At 41.1% G+C, this 19761-nt stretch overlaps 1 protein-coding gene across 2 annotated transcripts in view; it reads left to right on the plus strand.

The window, feature by feature from the left end:
• The first annotated feature begins 7962 nt into the window (after positions 1-7962).
• LOC103535137 (mothers against decapentaplegic homolog 2) overlaps positions 7963-19761 on the plus strand; it is a 47944-nt gene continuing 36145 nt past the window's right edge. For both annotated transcript variants that reach the window (XM_030468384.1, XM_030468385.1), the window contains exon 1: positions 7963-8248. In XM_030468384.1, coding sequence (XP_030324244.1) covers positions 8013-8248 — 236 coding nt within the window. In that variant the 5' untranslated portion in view covers positions 7963-8012. The remainder of the gene's footprint in view (positions 8249-19761) is intronic.

Raw genomic sequence — 19761 nt, forward strand, 5'->3', positions numbered from 1 at the left:
CCTCATCCACCAGGCGGGTCACCTGATCATAAAAGGAGATCACGTTGGTCAGACAGGACCTGCCCTTCCTAAACCTGTGCTGGCTGGGTCTGATCCCCTGTCCATCCTGCAGGTGCTGTGTGATTGCCCCCAGGATGATCTGTTCCATAACCCTGCCAGGCACTGAGGTCAGGCTGACGGGCCTGTAGTTTCCCGGGTCTTCCTTCCGGCCCTTCTTGTGGATTGGCGTGACATTGGCCAACTTCCAGTCATCAGGGATGTCCCCAGTGAGCCAGGACTTCTGGTAGATGATAGAGAGGCTTGGCAAGCTCTTCTGCCAACTCTCTCATCACCCTTGGATGGAGTTCATCTGGTCCCATAGACTTATGGGGATCCAAGCAGCTCAGTAGATCACTGACAGTTTCCTTCTGGATTGCAGGGGAGGTGTTTAGATTCTTGTCTCCTATAGGCTCCAGAAGCCTGCTGTCCTCAGGATAGCCCGTTTTACTGTTAAAAACTGAGGCAAAGAAGGTGTTAAATACCTCAGCCTTTTCTTCATCTTTGACAATTACATTCCCGTCCATGTCCATTAAAGAATGAATGTTTTCCTTGCCCCTCCTTTTGCCACTGATGTATCTGTAGAAGGACTTTTTGTTATCCTTCACAGAGGTGGCGAGATTTAGTTCAAGTTGTGCCTTTGTGTCTCTAATTTTTTTCCTACATAACTTAACTGTATTCCTGAATTCCTCTTGAGTAGATAACCGGTAGGCCCTCTTCTTAATCCTAATTTCCTTCGAAGTCTCTCTGTTGAGCCAGAGTGGTCGTCTTCCCCACCGGCTCGCCTTTCGGCACACCGGGACAGCCTGCTCCTGAGCTTTCAAAACTTGCTCTTTGAAGAATGTCCATCCCTCCTTGACCCCTTTGTTTTCAAGGGCTATTTCCCAGGGTATGCTCTGGACTAGTCTTCTGAACAGGCCAAAATCTGCCCTCCGGAAGTCCAACGTAGAGGTTTTATTGATGACCCTCCTTGTATCCCTGATTATTGAGAACTCTATTATTTCGTGATCACTAAGTCCCAGACGCCCACCGACCACCACATCCCTCACCAGCCCCTCTCTGTTTGTAAAGAGTAGGTCAAGTGGGGCTCCATCCCTGGTAGGCTCATTTACCAGCTGCAACAGGAAATTATCCTCAATACACTCTAAGAATCTCCTAGACTGCCTCCTCTCTGCTGTGTGGAATTCCCAGCAGATGTCCGGCAGGTTAAAGTCACCCACGAGAATAAGGGACGACGATTTTGAAACATGTGCCAGCTGCTTGTAGAAGAGTTCATCACCCTCCTGGTTGGGTGGTCTGTAACAGACTCCCATCACGGTATCAGCCTTGTTGGCCTTCCCCCTGATTCTGACCCACAGGCACTCCACCTTATTATCACCTACTTCAATTTCTATGGAGTCGAGACTCTCTAACATACAGGGCTACCCCTCCACCTCTCCTACCCTGTCTGTCCTTTCTGAAGAGCCTGTAGCCACCCATTGCAGCACTCCAGTCATGGGAGTCATCCCACCACGTTTCCGTGATAGCGACTACATCATATCTTTCCTGCTGCACGATGGCTTCCAGCTCCTCTTGTTTGTTGCCCATGCTGCGTGCATTGGTGTACATGCACTTCAGTTGGGCTGATGGTTTGTCCCTTAACTTGCGCTGTCCACCCTTGGGCTCCTTTCCGGAGAACCTTGTTTCAACCCCTTCCCCCTTCGAACCTAGTTTAAAGCCCTCCTTATTAGACCCGCCAGCTTGTGGGCTAGAGTCCTTTTTCCCCTGTTAGATAGTTGCAGTCCACCTGGTATGCTGAAATTCATCCCATAGTCAAAAAACCCAAAGTTCTTCCGGTGGCACCAATCCCTTAGCCACCTATTGATGAGATATGTTTTCCTGCTCCTCTCCTCATTCATCTGCTCTACTGCAGGAACTGAGGTGAACACCACCTGTGCTCCTGATCCACCAACTAATCGACCCAGTGCCTTGAAGTCCTTTTTAATTACCTTTGTACTTCGTCCAGCAATGTCATCACTGCCAGCCTGGACTACCAACAGTGAATAATAATCTGAGGGCTGAATTAGTTGAAGGAGTCTCCTACTAATATCCCTCACCCGGGCGCCAGGAAGGCAGCAGACCTCTCTGTGGGATGGGTCCGGTCGACATATAGGGCCCTCAGTTCCCCTCAGAAGGGAGTCACCAACTACAACTACCCTTCTTCTTTTCTTTGTGGGTGAAGTTTTAATCTGACTGCTAGACAGGGGGCGAACGGGAGACCTTCTGGACAGATCGTCCTCTTGTCCGTCCTCTTGTCTGTCCTCCTCTTGATTCTCTGGGTCTAGGGCCTCATATCTGTATCTCTTTTGCATTTGGGAAAAAAATAAACATCTTGTGGGGTTTTTTCATGGATGAAGAAAGCTTACAAGGAAAAAAGACTTAGAGGAATGTTTTTAGCAAGGTGCTGGTGTCTGTCTGCAGTGGCAGCCTGTGAGGATGATCCTTTAGGAACAAAGATAAAAACTCCTTAAAGTACTGTATCAATTTGGAGCCAAATTTTACAGGGTCTGAATTGAAACGGGATTTACTGCAACAGTGACTCCTAAAACCTCAGTATAAATATAGTGTCTAGAGACACAGGTAGGGACCCAACACAAATGTCAGGCTCCTCATTTTTATTGTGGCTCCTGCCAGATGTTCAGCAGCAGATATGTGCTGCCACCCTTCTATCTCCCCATTCCTCTTATCTCCACAGGTGCAGATTTCCAATTTTAATTACAATTTTGAGAGCTTGTAGGATAATATGACCAAAAAAAGAGAAGTTAAAAGATAACTGTAGACTGATACAATTTCTCTGTGATCTTTAGATGAGTTCTTAGGCAGTGTCTTCAAGTAGTTGAAATGTAATTGGAGTAGTAAAGTTTTCAGGCTTGGCATATCTCCAGAGGAGCTTCTCAAACTGTGTGAGCTGTGTTCAGAGACTTGTGCTTTGTGATAAAAGGCTGATAGCCCTCTCTTTGAGTCCTTCCCTCTATTTGAGGGAAGGGATGTGATTCAAACATACAGAATCCTGGAACTTGCAGAGGAGATGGACACAAAGTTCCTTAGAGTTTGGTAGAACAAGTACTACTTTCTGATGTTAGAAAGAGATAAAATTAAAACATCTACAAGTGCTTAATGAGCATTTCAACTCTGGTGCCCTCTGCCACAGGAGGTTGTGGAGGCAGATTTAGAAAGGGGGCAAGATGAATTTGAGGACAAGAGGTCCATAAATGGCTGCTAAAGGGAGTAGGTAGGAATGTACCCTTTAATTTATGGCCTCAAGGTGTGCCAGGGGAGGTTCAGATTGGATATTGGGAAAATTTTCTTTAGTGAAGAAGTGGTCAGGCATTGGAACAAGCTGCCCAGGAAAGTGGTGGAGCCCCTAGCCCTGCAGGTGTCCAAAGAATGTGTGGACATGGTACTTATGCTCATGGTTCAGTTGGCATGGTGGGTTGATGGTTGGACTTGATGACCTTAAAGGTCATTTCCATTAATTTCTTACTGGAAGAGTTTTAAGATACTGAAGAATTATGAGGAGAACAGGCTACAGAAAACAGCCAGGTTCATGTGTTTCCTTGAGCAGCTTTTCCTTTTGTTATCTTTGGAGACAGAGTGCTTAGCAAGATGCTTCCATCTTCTGACCCAGTCAGCTGTTTTCCTTGCGTAATTTGTATTTATTCAGATTTCTTAAAATTCAACCTAACCAGGCCTCAGAATTTTGCAGTGCCTCCTCTAGGCTTGGAGCAGAGTACTGCTTTGGCATAAATTAAACTGAATTTAAGCTGAAATATTCTCCAAAGGAATACTCATCCCCATCAGTTGAAATATGAAGCTGGATGAAGGTCCTGTCCCCCTTGTGTCACATTCTCTCTGCTCAGCCTCTGAAAAGAGAAAGAGCCACTACTGGAATAACTCGGTGAAATTCTTGTTGATACTCCTGGCAAATCCCTGACCTGCCAAAACAGTGGCTAGAAGGAAGTAGTTTAAGCCTTCCAGACTCTTACGCTGCAGCTGTGGTGTGTGTTGTGTGGGTTGGGTTTTTTTGGTTTTTTGTTTGTTTGTTTGTTTGTTTTGGTTTTTTTTGTTTTCTTTTTTGGTGTTTTATTTTTGGTTTTTTTGTGGGTTTTTTTGGTTTTTGGGGTTTTTTTTTTTTTTGTTTGTTTTTGGGTTTTTTTGTTTTTTTGTTTTTTTCTTTTTTTGTTTGTTTTTTGTTTGTTTTTTGTTTGGTTTTTTGTTTGTTTTTTGTGTGTGTTTTGTGTGTTTTGGATTTTTTGGTTTTTTAGGTTTTTTGGTTTTTTTAGGTTTTTTGGGTTTTTTGTTTTTGGGGGTTTTTTTTGTTTGGTTTTTTTTGGGTTTTTTTGTTTTTTGGGTTTTGGTTTTTTTTGTTTTTTGTTTTTTTGTTTTGTGTTTTTTTGTTTTTGTGGGTTTTTTCTTTTTTGTTTTTTTGGGTTTTTTTGTTTTTTGGTTTTTTGTTTTTTTGTTTTTTGTTTTTTTGGGTTTTTTGGTTTTTTTTGTGGTTTTTTGGTTTTTTGTGTTTTTTTGTTTTTTTGGGTTTTTTTTGTTGGGTTTTTTCTTTGGTTTTTTTTGTTTTTTGGTTTTGGTTTTTTGTTTTTTTTTTGTTTTTCCTTTTTTGTTTTTTGTTTTTTTGTGTTTTTTGGTTTTTTTGGGTTTTTTCTTTGGTTTTTTTGGTTTTTTTGGGGGGGGTTTTTTGTTTTTTTGTTTTTTGTTTTGGTTTGGTTTTTTGTTTTTGTGTTTTTTTGTTTTTTGTTTTTTGTTTTTTGTTTTGTTTTTTTTTGTTTTTTTGTTTTTTGTTTTTTTTGGGTTTTTTTTTGCATTTGAAGCAGAAAGGCAAATCTTAGAGGTTTTTTTGGTTTATTTTTGGTTTTTTTTAAACCAAACACACCAGAGAATACAGAAAATGCTATATAGATCGGTTTTATGTCTTGAGGGAGAGAATAGTGCAAACTTGGACACCATCACAAAGGGGTACCGTAAAGCTGAAAAATCAGATAAAAGCATTGAGGATGTTTAGAGGGCCTGGAAGAAAAGGCAATTTACCTTGGTGGTAAATGAGACCCTGCTGAAGTGTGTGTTTTATAAGGCTGGTAATCAAAGGAGTTATTCGGGGGCATTGCAAGGTGTCAAACTGGAAGCTAAAGAAGAGGAAACATGTCAGTGTCAGTGAGCTCCATAAATGGGAGAAGAATCCACATGTGTAAGCAGTGATATTTGTACTTGGTTGCCTACATCTACCAGCATTTTGACATTCAGATATTACCCCATCCATTGCTGGTGTTTAAAACAAAGTTTTGGCAGCAAAAGGCACCCTGCACTTTGGTTTGGGCTCTTTTGAATTTCTTGCATGTGCATCTGAACCACCCAACTCTGTCCTCACTCAAAAGTGGAAGGCTTTTTAGGTTAATGTATATGTTTCTTCAAACATCAGAGGCCACCCAAGCCTGATTCAGCTCTGGGGCTATTCAGGGTACTGCATTAGGGGTCTGTGTTTGAATCCTGAACAGTTCAGTATGTGTGGAGAAGGGGTGTATAACATCTGAATTGGGCTTTGCCACCAAAACAAATGGTCTAAATCAAAGTACATTCCCTGGGCTGTGTTTCCAGCAGCTGAATGAACCCTAACACCACTGTTGAAGGCTGGAGTCCTTTATCCACATTCCTGTAACTCTTCTTTCATCAGCATGAATACTTACAGAACCTGAAAGCAAGCTGTTGAGCAAAAAACCAAACCAAAACAAAAAACAACAAAAAAAAACCCAACCCCCCCCCAAACTTCATCAGTTTTTACTTGGTGGTCTGGCTGAGTCTTTGTGGAAAGGTGTTAAACCAAGGTGGTGGAGGTGCCCCTGGAAGGAAAGGGAAGAGACCTGGGCTTCCCATGGGGGGAAGCTGTTGTGTTGGCTTGGCTGCCAGTGGAACTGTAGCCTTGTCAGCATTAAACTGGAAAATGTTGGATATTGAGTTTATTTTTCTGGTGTTTGCTCCAACCCGGACTCCAGTGCAATTCTTTCGCAGTCTGCAAAATATGAAATACTGGGGACAATTCTGTAATAATTTGTTGTTACTGAAAGAATACAAGTGCTTTTTGTATTACTTGTGTGAAAAGGAATGCTCTGAATTTTTCACCAAAGCCTCTACAGACAGGACAAGGAGCAGTGGTTTTAAAATGAAAAAGTAGATTCAAAATTGGTATAAAGCAGAATTTTTTTGCAAAGTGGGTGGCGAGGCACTGAAACCCAGAGATGATGTGTGTTCCTCATCCCTGGAAGTGTTGAAGGTCAGGTTAGATGGGACTTGGAGCAACCTGATCTAGTGAAAGATGTCCCTGTCTGTGGAGGGTTGGATTAGATGAGTTTTAAGGGTCCTCATCAACCCAAACCTTCTATGATTCTCTGGTTTGGGATAGATTCTTTTGAATGTCTTGCATAAAGTCAGCAGTGTTCATCTTTACTCCCTGTTAATTGGATCCCCTGGCCATAGAAAACTACACTTGTTGCTTCAGTCATATTGCTAGGTGCTTTCAAGAGCTGGTTTGGGAGACAGAATGTAGTTGAAACTGAAAGCTTCATTCCTGCTCTGTTCTGTTGTGTGGAAGTTGAAAAGGAACTATTTAAACTTACCGTGTAGAATACAATGTAGCATTGAAGTATCCCAAATCGACCATTTTGCTGGCTGGGTAGGAAATCTCAGATGATTTTGGTGTATTTTGGGTAGAAGTGAGGATGGAGAGGTGTGGAAGCTGCCTTGAAAGCTCAACTTGAGTAGCCTGAAGGTAGTGTTAGCTCTTAGCTAAAACAAGATATTTTCAGCTGTCTGAAATCTCAAACAGCTTGGAAATAACTTTCCGGGGGTCAAATACCCATTTGATGCTTGGAAATAAGGTTAAGGTTTTTTTGCTGGTTTTTTTTGTTGGGTTTTTGTTTTTTAACTTGTATGCTATACTTCTATCTGTAGGACCATTATGTCCTCAAGCAATTTTGACAGCTGGCTGCCTGAAATAATATAGTTGATTTGGGGCTTATGATTTAATACCTAAAACTAGCCTAATAGAAGCTGCCAAAACCAAGATGGTTTTATTTCCGAATGGCTTATTTTTAAATGATTTGAAGTGCCAGTTGCAGTGGATGCTAAGCAAGTTTCAGTATCCCTTCTAATTTTCTGTTTGATATAAACATCCTGATCAGGTAGTTGATATTGAATGAAAGGCTATCAAAATTGAAAACAGTTCCACTACTCAGGTGCTTGCAAAGTTAGGCTTTAAATCTTATTTAATGAATTTTGAAGGCCTAGATGATTTAAGTGTTGCCAGATGAGAAGGTTGATTATTTGTGGGCCAGTGAGTGAAAGATGGGAATAAGCTTATTGCCAAACTTAAATTTAAGATTGGTTTCTGCAGTGGAACAAAATCTGATAGCTCTTTTTAAAACATGGCAAATAAAATGAGTACAGGGTGGTGAACTGGCTTGCTTTTGGAAGACTTCTGTCAATCTGTAATGATGAAATGACCTTCCAAATGCAATTTTGCTCCCTAACTTGATTTGGAGAGGGGCATCCACGTGTGTGCAATTTGTCAATCACTTGTAGAAAATGTTAATGAATTAGCTCAAACCAGCCAGCCAAGATGCAAAGCTAGATTCAAGTTAACTTCTGTGTTTTTCTGGGGTTGATTTGAGCCAGGGAAGCTTGAGGAAAAGTTACAGGTCTAATTCAACAGTAACCTAAGTGTTGAATAGTCTTGCATTTTAAATTTACTGGTACTTAACCCTAATTCTCACTCTTTCTACCTGATTTCTTGTCATGTGGCATTCAGTAATGAAGGGTCTTAAGCAAAATATTTCCTGAAACCTCAGGGCTAACATGTCTATTTTGGTTTGTGTTTTAGGGCTCGGAAAGGAACCTAATTTATTGCTTGCTGAGTGTTCTGTCCGGTGGAAGTCATGTCAGCCATATTGCCATTCACTCCACCAGTTGTGAAGAGACTTCTGGGGTGGAAAAAATCTGCTGGTGGCTCTGGAGGGGCTGGTGGTGGTGAGCAGAATGGGCAGGAGGAAAAGTGGTGTGAAAAAGCAGTGAAAAGCTTGGTCAAGAAGCTAAAGAAAACAGGACAGCTGGATGAGCTGGAGAAGGCCATTACCACTCAGAACTGTAATACAAAATGTGTGACAATACCAAGGTAAGTGCTGTTGTGTTTGAAATCATTGCAGCTACTTAAGAAATTACTAAATGTTTATGTAGGCTGTGAGCAAATAACTAAAGAAAACCCCAAACCTAAACCAACAGTTGCATGCTTTTAAATCTTTAAAACATTGTATTAAAACTTAGTTTGGTTTTTATGTAGTGCTTGCTTACAACTGAATGACATGCTTTGTAAAGTCTCAGTTTCTAATGATAACTTTACATTTCCTTGACTACATAGATTCCAGCTTGTGTTCTGGTGGTGCCTAGCACAGCTCTTCATTTCTAGCACTGCCTGATACTTTAATAACCCTGCCTTATATTCAGAAGGGCATACTTGAACCTCCACTTCAAAAAAAAAAAAACCAAAGCCCAAACAACTGGTTTTTCCTTGGTCAACACTTCAGTCATATGATTATTTTCAGTTTTATTTGGTAGCTTTGTTTCAATTGTTCAAGCTGCATCCATTTTCCCTTTGAAAAGGAAGGATTTTTCTCTTTGGAGGCAGCTTGTCTGAAGACCAGTTTAGTTACTGTAAATTGTTATTGGTTATTGAAAGTGCTTTTCATTTAATAACTTGGAGTGTTTCTGGAATTGCTCTTCTTCTCCTGACCTGTATATACATTTAGGTGAACCACTTGCATTCTACCCCTTTGACTTTCTCAATTTAATTCATAGCAACTTCTGTGCAAGAGGCAAGGGTGATATTTGTAAGTATGTTGCAGTCTGCTCTCCAATCAATCTGCAGAAACCCAGGTGTATGTGTAAACTCATGATGTGCAACAAAAGTATCAAACCACTTCAGAGGTGTGTTTTTCTAGGAAAAAAAGTGGGAGGATCTCCTTGCACTGGAAATTTCTGGGTACTTAGCCCCCCTTCCATATTTAAAATCATATCTAGGGAGGAGAAACTAGGAGAAATTAGGACCTTAATTCCTGTATTAGCACATTCATCTCAGCTGATTTTAAACTTTCTATTAATCATAGCACAAACTAGATTTGACTGGTGTCAGTAATGGTTTCCATATATCAAATATGTTCTAGGTGTTATTTGGTAATGGGTTTAGCATTCTCTTTTAGATTTGACACATCTTGCTGGGAAACTCTGAATGACTGACTAATTCTCTTCTCTCTCTTTTCTATTCTCCTTTTGATTCTAACGCTGCCCTCTGCTTGGATTTCCTTTCCTAGAGCACCCCTCCAAATTCTTAGAGTTTCCCTTTTGCTTTCTTCCTTTTGCCAGCTGGAAAACAATCAGAAAATATTAGAGCTTTCTGGTCTTAGTGTATACCTGTAGCCTAAACTTGGAACATATCAGGATATGTAATTCTTGACATGAGATGACTATGTATTTAGCAAGTCTTTACCATGATAAAGCTGAAACACTTAATTGGAAGGCCTTTCACTTTACCATGATACAGCTGAAACAATTGGAAGGTCTTTCACACAACACAAACTAAATGCATTTCATAAATTTACTTGATGTAAGATGTGTATCTAACTTTTAGAGCTCTTAGAGAGACTTCCTGGAGCTCTCCTGCAGGGGTGCTGGGGCAGTAAATGTTGCTACTTCAGAAGAATAATCATCTACATTTAATTTTACAGATTATGTTAGGAGGTACAAACAGTATGCTAATTTATAATTGTTTTCCTAGTCTACTTGTTGTCTGTATTTGAGTATTTCCTCCTGCTTGCATGACCTTTTATGTTGGTCATAGTAGATAATTCTTGCAAACAAGAATAGGAAGCTCTGTTTTACTCTGTATAGCCTCCAAGGTGAGAAGTTCTTGCTGGGCTGTGGTGTTCTCATCTCTCTTCCAGTCAGCGGTGAAAAGGACTGGACCAAGGTTTTACTTGACTACCTCAGGAGCAAGCTGGTACCTAGAGAGCTCTTCAAGTGCTGGTGGCTCTTGTACAAGGTATAAAATTAAGAAATAGCTTTGGTATTAAGGAGTGAGGTAGTATCAAGGTTGCCAGCAGTACTGTACAGAATTGTTGAGTTTCAGTTGAGATGCAGTTCTGATACGAGAGCTGGGTTAACTTTCCAAGCCTTCTGAGTGGGGAAGGGTTTGGTTTTGTTTTGTGTGGGGTTTTTTATTATTAAGTGGCTTTAGATTTAATTCTTATTACTGTTTAACTCCAGTGTAGATGGGTTGTAGGATGCTTGTTTGCAGCTGTTGCATCATTCCCTCAGCAGAGGTTTCAGTTGCCCTTTCCCAAGTTTCTGGTCCCCTTGAAGATTTCCAGTTTGATGCAATAATTCAGAACACCTAAAGCAGCTCCACACCTACAAGCTCCTTCCAGAACCAACAGCAGCTTGGACCAAAGTTGAACTCAGCTGCCCCTTCAGAAGTCTGCAGACATTTTGTCATCCAATGATGCCTCATTTCTGTTGCTGTGCTATTTTGTCAAGGTGACTATCTGCTGGGGGAGGCTGGTGCTGTGTTCATGATGCAAAAGCTGCTCAGTGGTAATTAACACAACTTCTTAGGCTGCCTCTGAGAGCTACTGAGAAAGCAGAAACAAACAGATGGAGTGGGTGTTGGCCTTGCAATAGCAGGGGTGCTTAGCTCTTCATAAGTGGGTCAGTAATCTAGAGCAGAGGCTAAATAAGTACAGAGGTCCTTTTGACACTAGCCCTTTAAATAATTTGTAGTTATCTTGCTGAATCCTCCCTGCAAGCCAGTGGGATTCTAATCCCATAATCCCTGTGTATCCTGAAACTAAGCATTGGCACATGAGTTCCCTTTTCTAAAACACTCCATGAATTTGGTAAGAGTTTAAGATCCCCTCTTCAGGCTCTATCTTTTGTCACAAATGGAGCACAAGAAGCAGTCAGGGAAGTAACAGCATGAGCACGTATTTATCTATCTGCTCTTGGAGCAGTCTTTTCCTGACTGGCATGGATTGTTCTGTTGAAATAAATACTTTTTACCAAGTGGTAGCTAAAATCAAAGCCTTTCACAAACCAAACCATGCCGTGTAGTGAATAGTCAACTGGCAAATTCCTAGTCTGGCCTCATTATTTAAAAGTCATCTCAGTGGTGACAGAGTACTGGGATCCAAAGCAGAGGAAGGCAAATCAGTGGTTTCAGTGTCCCAGTATTGTGGTGTGATCAGCTGTGTGGTTTTTCTCCCTTGAAAAGAGTTATAGATACGCTTCATGCTTTCTTGCTTCTTTTAAATAAGTCCAAAATGGAGTTGCTTTTGTAAAAATACCTGATAATATACTAGTAACATAGGTTAGTTGGGGCAGGTTTGGGATAACATTGAGCTGAGCTGCTCTAACTGCTGAATTTTTAAGTTTTAATTAAAAAAAATAAACAAGGGGAAGGGAAACATTGAGTTCAGGCTCCTCTGTTATGTCTTAAGTTCCTCCAGAGCTTTCCTATCTGCAAACTGATGTCTAGAGCTTTCATATCTGCAAACTGATGCAGAACTGTCCTTCCTGAGCTGTAACTGGGTACATCCCTATCATGTGTTGAATTCTGCTTCCATGCCAACATTTGGGTACTGGGACAATTAAATCAGTGCCTTATCTTGTATGAAAGATGAGTAGTAATGTAGAGGACCTGCCTGTATGGAGTACTCCCAGCTACAACTGTAGTCCTCATTTTGATTGATAACTTCACAAACTTTCTTCTTGAGCAGCTCATAGTGCAGAATTTCCTCTTAATATTTCATCTAAATCTCCCCTCTTCAATTTTTAAACCATCACCCCTTGTCCTCTCATTACACACCCCTGCAAAAAGTCACTCCCCAGCTTTCTTGTAGGCTCCTTTCAAGTACTTGGACTATGAGGTCACCTCAGAGCCTCCTCTTTAGGCTGAAGAACCTCAACCTCCTCAGCCTGGCTTCCTAGGGGAGGTGGAGCATTTGCTTCCAGCTCAGAGAGGGGCTGATACTCCTGCTAACCCCTTGCTTTCCAGCCCTCTGTGCCATTTGTTGTTTGAGTTTTTTTGCTATCTGAAAAAATGTGTTTTTTCCTTGCTTAACAGTTCAATATGTCTGTAGAAAATGTAGCCTTATCTGTGCCCTCTGCCCTCCTTGCCTAACACAGGCACAGCATCCCTGAGCTATGTTTCCTGTTTTTTCAGATCCTTATTTTTGCTTTGTTTTCAGCCTATCCTAACTCAAACGCTAAGAGGGGCTCAAATCCTGCTGCTGTTTTTTGAGGAGTGCAACTGATTTGCAGAACTCAACAGTTAGACTTCTGAAGCACCTGGCTTCTGCTTCAAATATGATATAATCTTGCATTTATTCTTTATTTTTTCACCATCCACAGGCAAAGAAGAAATCCTTTCCATGGTTTTTGGAATATGGAAGTTTGCTGAGGGAGTGTTGGGAATGCAAAGCAGACAGCTGCAAGTGAAGTGGTTGTTTGGCATTGAAATTAGGAGCTACTTACAACTTCACTAACACTGATTTTTCTTTGAGCTTGTTAGGATGAAGTAATAATGTTAGCCATTCCTTTTGCATGCATTTCACTTCAACCAATTGTGAAGGTTGGTAACTGTTTAAGCTGCTGTCATGGCACCAATCACACCCTTATCCTCCTGGGGAAATGGGGTATTTAAGCATTGCATTCAGAATACCTTTTAAATATTTGTTTTTTCTTTAAGAAAGTAAATATACAATAATATGTATTGACTGATTCTGAAGGCTGATGTTTTCAGTGGGTTTAGTGTAGCAAAAATCTACATATCCTGGATTTTTTCACATGAGACTTTTTCTTACAGTTGCTTACAGTGTCCTGGAAAAAAATCCAGTACATCTTAATTTTCTTGTATTTCCAATGTATTCTGCAAGGATACAGATACTTAAAACTGCAGAGGCTGAAAATTCATCAAGTGTGAATGCAAGACCACTTGATACAGTCAAAATTCTCTTAAAGAAATGATGATTTTCTCTATTCTGCCGCTGTTATTCCTTTACTTGCTTGTCCTGCACCCCTTTCATTCACTCCCTGCAGTTAGTTGGTGCTGTGGAGAAGAGAAGCAGCTTGGCCATAACTTACAGCACATATTAAAATTTTCTCAAGGCTGACCCTCTTTAGTAGTTAGTATGAGCCTCCATACCTGGAGCTTACTAGTTAAAGGAGTTAACAGCAGAAATAAACTGGGCAAAGACCAAAGATGGGATAAGTAGTTTGAAACTGCTGTTTGAGAGCAAACTGCTCTTTTAAAATGATGATCATTTAGTGCCTTTTTCTTCACATAACCTCTGCTGTGTGCAAAGATGAGTCTGGTGTGACACACTTAAAAAGCCTCAAGAACTTCCTTTTGTCTTTTCCAGAGAATTCATAGACAAGATTCAAGTCCCAGCATAACTTTAGGACTGAGAAGAACAAGGGCAGTTTTTGAATTCTGGGGGAATATTTGTCAGGAAAGTGATCACATAGCTGCATGCAGTAACCTAGTTTTAGGGATGCTTTTGATCATCCATGGAGCAGAGTTATCAAGCTAATGTGCCTTCTAGAATAAACTGTTTTCAAGCTTGGAGATTTTTCCCCAAAATAGGTTAGTTCAGAGGATAGCAATACAGAAATTCCTTTGTTCATTCTGAGGTTCAAGTCATAGGAAAGGGGGGATTTCAGCATGTTCCTCTGAAAACTGTTTTAGGGGAGAGTCCCCAACATCTGCTAAGCTATGAGGGAGTTATCTAAGAGGACAACAGCTGGCAGTTGGATTAGCACAGTAGATCCTAAAATAACATTGCTATCCAGACAGGGAAGTCTTTATTTTCCCAGAAACAGAACTTGGCACTGCCTGTTTGTCTGCAGCAGGACTGGGATAATTCAGTGTCCAGCTTTTGGGGGTGGACCTTGACTCTTACAAGTTGAGAACTTCTATGGGCAAAGAACATCCTCAAACCATGCATCTTATTTCAGTCTGGATGCATTCACTTATATGTAATTTGCATATATAAATGGTTGAAGGCTGTAGTCCAGCATCTTAAGCTTTCTAAAATAAATATAGATATTTAAGACAGTACATCAGAATGAACTAAAGCACCATTTTTATTGCTGAGATTACAGGAAGGAGCATGCCTGTAAATTGTTTGTTGATAAGCTGACTCCTTTTTCTCCTGACAGGATTATTGAGGATGAAGCAGAGCCCCCTGCACTTTTTTCTTGTTGGAATTTCAATCAAAAGAATGCCTTAGAACAAAGCCAGAGAGATCTTTTCTGGAAGTATGGCAAGACGTGGCTGAGATTTTGAGGGGTGCTGGCCAAAATAAGCTTCCAAATCCCCTAATCCTCCATGTGATAGCTGGTGCTGTGAAGGCTTTGAATGTACTCACTAGGCAGATGTAGCAAGAGGGTCAAATGGCCCTTCTCGGTCCCATAATTATGATGGGACTTGAATCTTGGCTCTTGGGGCTAAGTGCATCATGCCAGGCTCTGGCCTTGGCAGAGCAGTGAGGACAGAACACTGATGATCTTTGCAGTGTCTTTTGAATCACTAAAAGATTAAGGAGCTGCTTTCACTAATTTTATGCTGGTGGCTTTGGGCTGGTCCATGTTCTGTAGTGCTGTATTGAGCAGGGAGAGAGAAGAGTGCTCTGAGAGATTGCACCATCTTCCTTGGGGGTTCACTTGGAGCTGGCAGCTGTTTTTTCAAGATATCTCCTGAGACTGTACCTCGAGTGCTGTGTTCAGTTCTGGGCCCCTCTCTACAAAAAAGAGTGGAGTGAGTCCAGAGAAGGGCAACCGAGCTGGGGAAGGGTCTGGAGAATATGTCCTGTGAGGAGAGGCTGAAGGAATTGGGAATGTTGAGTTTGGAAAAGAGGAGGCTGAGAGGAGACCTTATTGCTCTGCACAACTCCCTTCAAGGAGGTTGTAGGGAGGTGGGTGCTGGGCTCTTCTCTCAAGTGCACAATGACAGGACCAGAGGAAATGGGCTGAAGTTGCACCAGGGAAGGTTTAGAGCAGATCTGAGGATGAATTTCCTTCCTGAGAGAGCAGTCAGGTGTAGGAATGGGCTGCCCAGGGAGGTGGTGGAGTCCCCATCCCTGGAGAGACTTAAAAACCGTGTGGATGAGGCACTTCAGGATATGCTCCAGTGGGAGATACAGATATTGATAAGTATATTTTACTTTTTTTTATTGGGAGGGGGTATTGATGGTTGGAAGAGGTGATCTTAAAGGTCTTCTCCAACTGTGACAGTTATGTGATTTTGTGATTCATAGTTTCCAAATGTTGAAGATAGTCTCATTGTAGGCAGAAGGCTGCTGACCCTGATTACATGGATGTAAAATGGCATCCTGACATTGAAGGTTTCAAAACACCTTTAGATGCTGCATGGACATATGGGAAATAAAAATTCATGTCAAGTTTGACTTCAAGCCGCTCTGAAATATAATTTCTAAACCTGAGGTAAGCAATCAGTAAGACAGTGTTGCTGACACTACCTTCATTTCCTTTAACTACAAACTAAAATTTATTTGCAATTGTAGGGTAGGATGCAGGATTAATATGAGCCTAAGAATCAGTATTTTTTTCTAATAGCATTTTTTTTCCTCTACCAACATTCCTGCTCAATGACCACTTAGCAGCACAGCCTTATTCCTTATATTTGTCTACAAAAGGGTGTATGTGGATGAGTAGGGGCACTGTCCAGACACTGCACCCAGGCAGGGCCTTCCTCTAGTATAACTAACTAATTCTTCAGAAAAGAAAAATTAAGTTTTCAAACCTTCTACCACAGTGCTAATTGAAATTAGTGACAGCATTCAAGTATAATTAAGGGAGGTTTTATTAAAAATACTAAACCATCATGGTTAACTGGGTTGGTTGTAGAGCTGTGGCTGATGTTCAGGTCTGAAGTGCTGTAACTAAGGTTAAGCTTTAGTATAGCCATAGTTCAAGTTACATCATATTATATTGATGTCATCCTGAAAAAGGAAGTCTTAAGAGTATTAAACAAAGAAACTTAGGGCTGCCAGTTTTAGGCTCCTGCAATTCAGGAAGTCATGTGGCTTACCCACAGAATTTGTAGGAGTTGGCATGCCAAGCAGAAAATATTGGCATGTTATTTGAGGCAGGTCACCATGGAAAAACATGAATGTGCAAGATAGAATAATAGATGACAAACCCCTGCATCATTCAAAGGAGCTTGACTCTGGAGGCCGGGGGAAAAAATGGTAGATTTTGGGGCCTGTTAGTTGTATACTACTTGGAGCACTGAGATGTGAATTCTGGCCTTGGATTTGCTGCTTTTTCCCAGGTAGCCTCGCAAGTTTCTAATTTGCTGTCATTTTTCAAGCTATAAATTGAGATGAACATTTGTGTGATGGTTTCACCTCTTCACCTCCCTGATACAAAGAGCATTGTTTGGTTAGGAAGTGTAAATTTAAGGCATTGTTCCCAGTGGAATGGCAGTGATGTAGAAGGAAATTTGGGGGTGATGAGTTGTTGGAGTTTGTGAAAATTCTTTATTTTCAAGTTACTGTTGCTCCTCATTCAGGTTGCTTTAAGAAGCAGGAAGAGTCAGAATAAAAATAGTAAGTGCTAAAGCTTGCATGATTTTTATAAGCCATTAATTATCAGGTTAACAATTGATGCAGGGGCTGTTGAGTTTTAAGCAAATGAAAAATAGTTACCTGGGATTACCTTAGTGATTTAACCACCTTAGGGCATCCTGGTACCAAGCTCCAACTAGGAGGAGTAATGTCTCTCTCTGACATTTCATGCTATCATTAAGAAGACATGCTAGTCACTGAAGAAAAAGATGTTTATGGTGCTTTATTGTTAATATTGAGCCCCAAGTTATGTCATAAAAAGTACTTATTTTTTCCTCTAATAAAGGAATCTGGGCTTTAGTCAGCCCAAGTCAATTCTAAACAATTTCCTGGCTTACTCTGGTAATTAATGTCTTTTTATCAGGCCAGCTATTCAGCATGGCAAAGATTCCTCTCCTCATTCTTTTGTAGAATTCAGCCAATTTAGTTTTCTTGGTCAAGGAACAGAACACCTGAACACTGTTTTTACCTGTGCAAATGTTTAATGACAACCAGAGTGATTTTACAGGGGGGGGAAATAAAAAACTGTCACGGTTTAACACTGGCCCGGCAATTAAACCGAATAACAGACGCTCTCTATTAATCTCTCTCCTTGATAGAGAAAGGAGAGAGAATAAGGGAGAGAGACTTATGGGTTGGAAACTAAACTACACAACTTTAATGAAACAGTAGTGATAAATAGGTAAAATTACTAAATATATACAAATATACAGGAAAATGGAAACCACATTCCTCCCTCCTTTCCCCCAATAACTCTCACGTCACCACCGAGGCTGTAGGGCAGCCCTGGGAAAGTCCAGGCTGGACTCCTGGAGTCGGCAGCAGTCGGGAACCGGAGGCAGGAACACACAGATATGGGCTGGCACGGATCAGGACCACAGGCACACGAACAGACAGGATCCTTCCAGGATGCCGGGGAGGAAGGGAAGCAGGAAAAGATCTGGAAAAGATCTGGCTCGGCCCTCGTGATGCCTCAAATTTATACTGAGTGTGACGTATATGGGATGGAATACTCTGTTTGGTCAATTCTGGCATCTATCTTGTCCGTTCCTCCCTAAAGGAGGGTTCAGGTGGGACCTCTTTACTCCTTCTGGAGGGTAAAATGTTTTCCTTAGAGCTGATAAGAGTCCTTGGCTCTGCATACCAGTCTCTAGCAGTAACTATAAACATCAAGTGTTATCAGTCCTAAAAGCACACACACTGTATGAGAAACTTGCTGTTAATTTCAGCAAATGCAACTACTTACAAGGGACTTAGCTAAAAGCAAAAGTACAGAAACAGAAAACCACCTTTATCCTGGCCCAAACCAGGACAAAAACCTTCCCAATTGTGTAGCTCTGGCTGTTAGAAAAATTTATAGGCTAAACAACATACTGCAGTTCTTTTACTGCTGCAGCTTTGATAGCAAAATAACTGCTTAGCAGCCTCCCCACTGATTTAATCCTGCTTGTAATCTACACCTGCTAATTTAATAAAAGTAATTTCCTGTGTCTTGTTTACTACTACTTTCTGTTCCCTTCCTCTGGCTCCATTGCAGTGCTGATGGGTGGAAAAATTCTCAAATTTAGTGTATACAATGCTGTAGTCTCATCATGGACAGCTTTGGTTGGCTTCTGTCATGCTGCATTGTTTGAAGCAGACCAGCAGGATCCAAGAGAACAATCAGGAGCTGGAGTAAGTTCACATCTCACTGCATATGCTTCAAAATTGGCAGAAGGACAATGAGATTGGAGAAATCCCATTTAACAAGTGCTGCACAGTAATCTGACTTCAGCCTTTGTTCAGAAAAGATTCCCCCCCCCCCAAAGTTGTGGCTACGTAATCCAAAATGCCCAAGCAAGTTTCAAGAGGTCAAGAATTGAAAGGTTGCATTTAGAATTCTTGCCTGTAATCGTGGTTAAAGTGACCATTTCTTTAGGTGCTCAGGTTATAATTTCTTAGGTACTGGAAAGAGAAAAGTCTGATGTAAAAGCAGCAAACTCTTGAGTTTTGCTCAAATGCAGAATTCCAAAGTTACCTTTTAGTGAGTTACATCTCAGAACTGATTTTTACTTTCTCTTAATTTTGTGGAAGGCTCCAAGTCCAGTTCCTCTGTTGTTGGAAATAATTTGAACTTGTGATGTAGTTTTGAAATGTTGAAGGTGAAGAAGGGCTGATGCCAACTGTTGTGGAATCCTGCAGCTTTGTGACCTGGGTAGGTGTGTTCAAAAGAGTGTTTGACTATCAGGTGTTTGGTCGAAGAAGTCTTTTCTCATGTTTTTTTCCTCCAACTACATTTGCTAAGAGTGCCTTATGAGCCTCACTGTGTGTCTAAGCCTCCAGTCACCAAAGTTTATTGATAGTTTTTTCCTGTCTGTGTAATCTCTCATTCTTTTACAGTGTGAGGAGCTTTAAACTTCACAGCCATATCTGGGAAAGAATTCAGGTGTGTCCATTCTGATGTATTCCACCACAGTAACAGTGAAAATCCCTTTTTATCCCCTTTGTATTTAAATTTTAGGTGTCTAATGTTATGCTTGTGTCCCACAGTCTTGCAGACTTTAAGTGATAGGAACACAATTTTACAGGAGTCCAGAAGTCAGCATGTTGGTTCATCATGTGGGAACCCTGCAATGTTTTGGTCAATAACCTCAGACATCCAAGAAGGACTGAAGCATCTCTCCTTGCAGTGAGAAGCCACATAACAGTTTTCTTCAATGCTTCTGTTGCTCAAACCTTTGGAACTCAACTTTTCAGCTGCAAAAGGATGAAAGAGAGCAGAGGGCAGAAGGTGGTAGATGAGGGTTGACTCCTGTTAGGTGGAGTGAGGGAAGAAGCAGTCCTGGGAAAGTGCTTTAACTGTTCTGTTAAGCAATTACATGTGAGGCAAGAGTGCTTTTGGGTGTTATCTTCAGATTCATGCTCTGGGTGTGGATTGTGAGCAAGATGCTGAAGGCTTCAGGACTGCTCTGTGATCTCAGCACTTCCTTTCTGGTTTAGCTCTGGGCAG

This window comes from Calypte anna, chromosome W (assembly GCF_003957555.1).
Source record: "Calypte anna isolate BGI_N300 chromosome W, bCalAnn1_v1.p, whole genome shotgun sequence".
NCBI classification, from domain to species: Eukaryota; Metazoa; Chordata; class Aves; order Apodiformes; family Trochilidae; genus Calypte; species Calypte anna.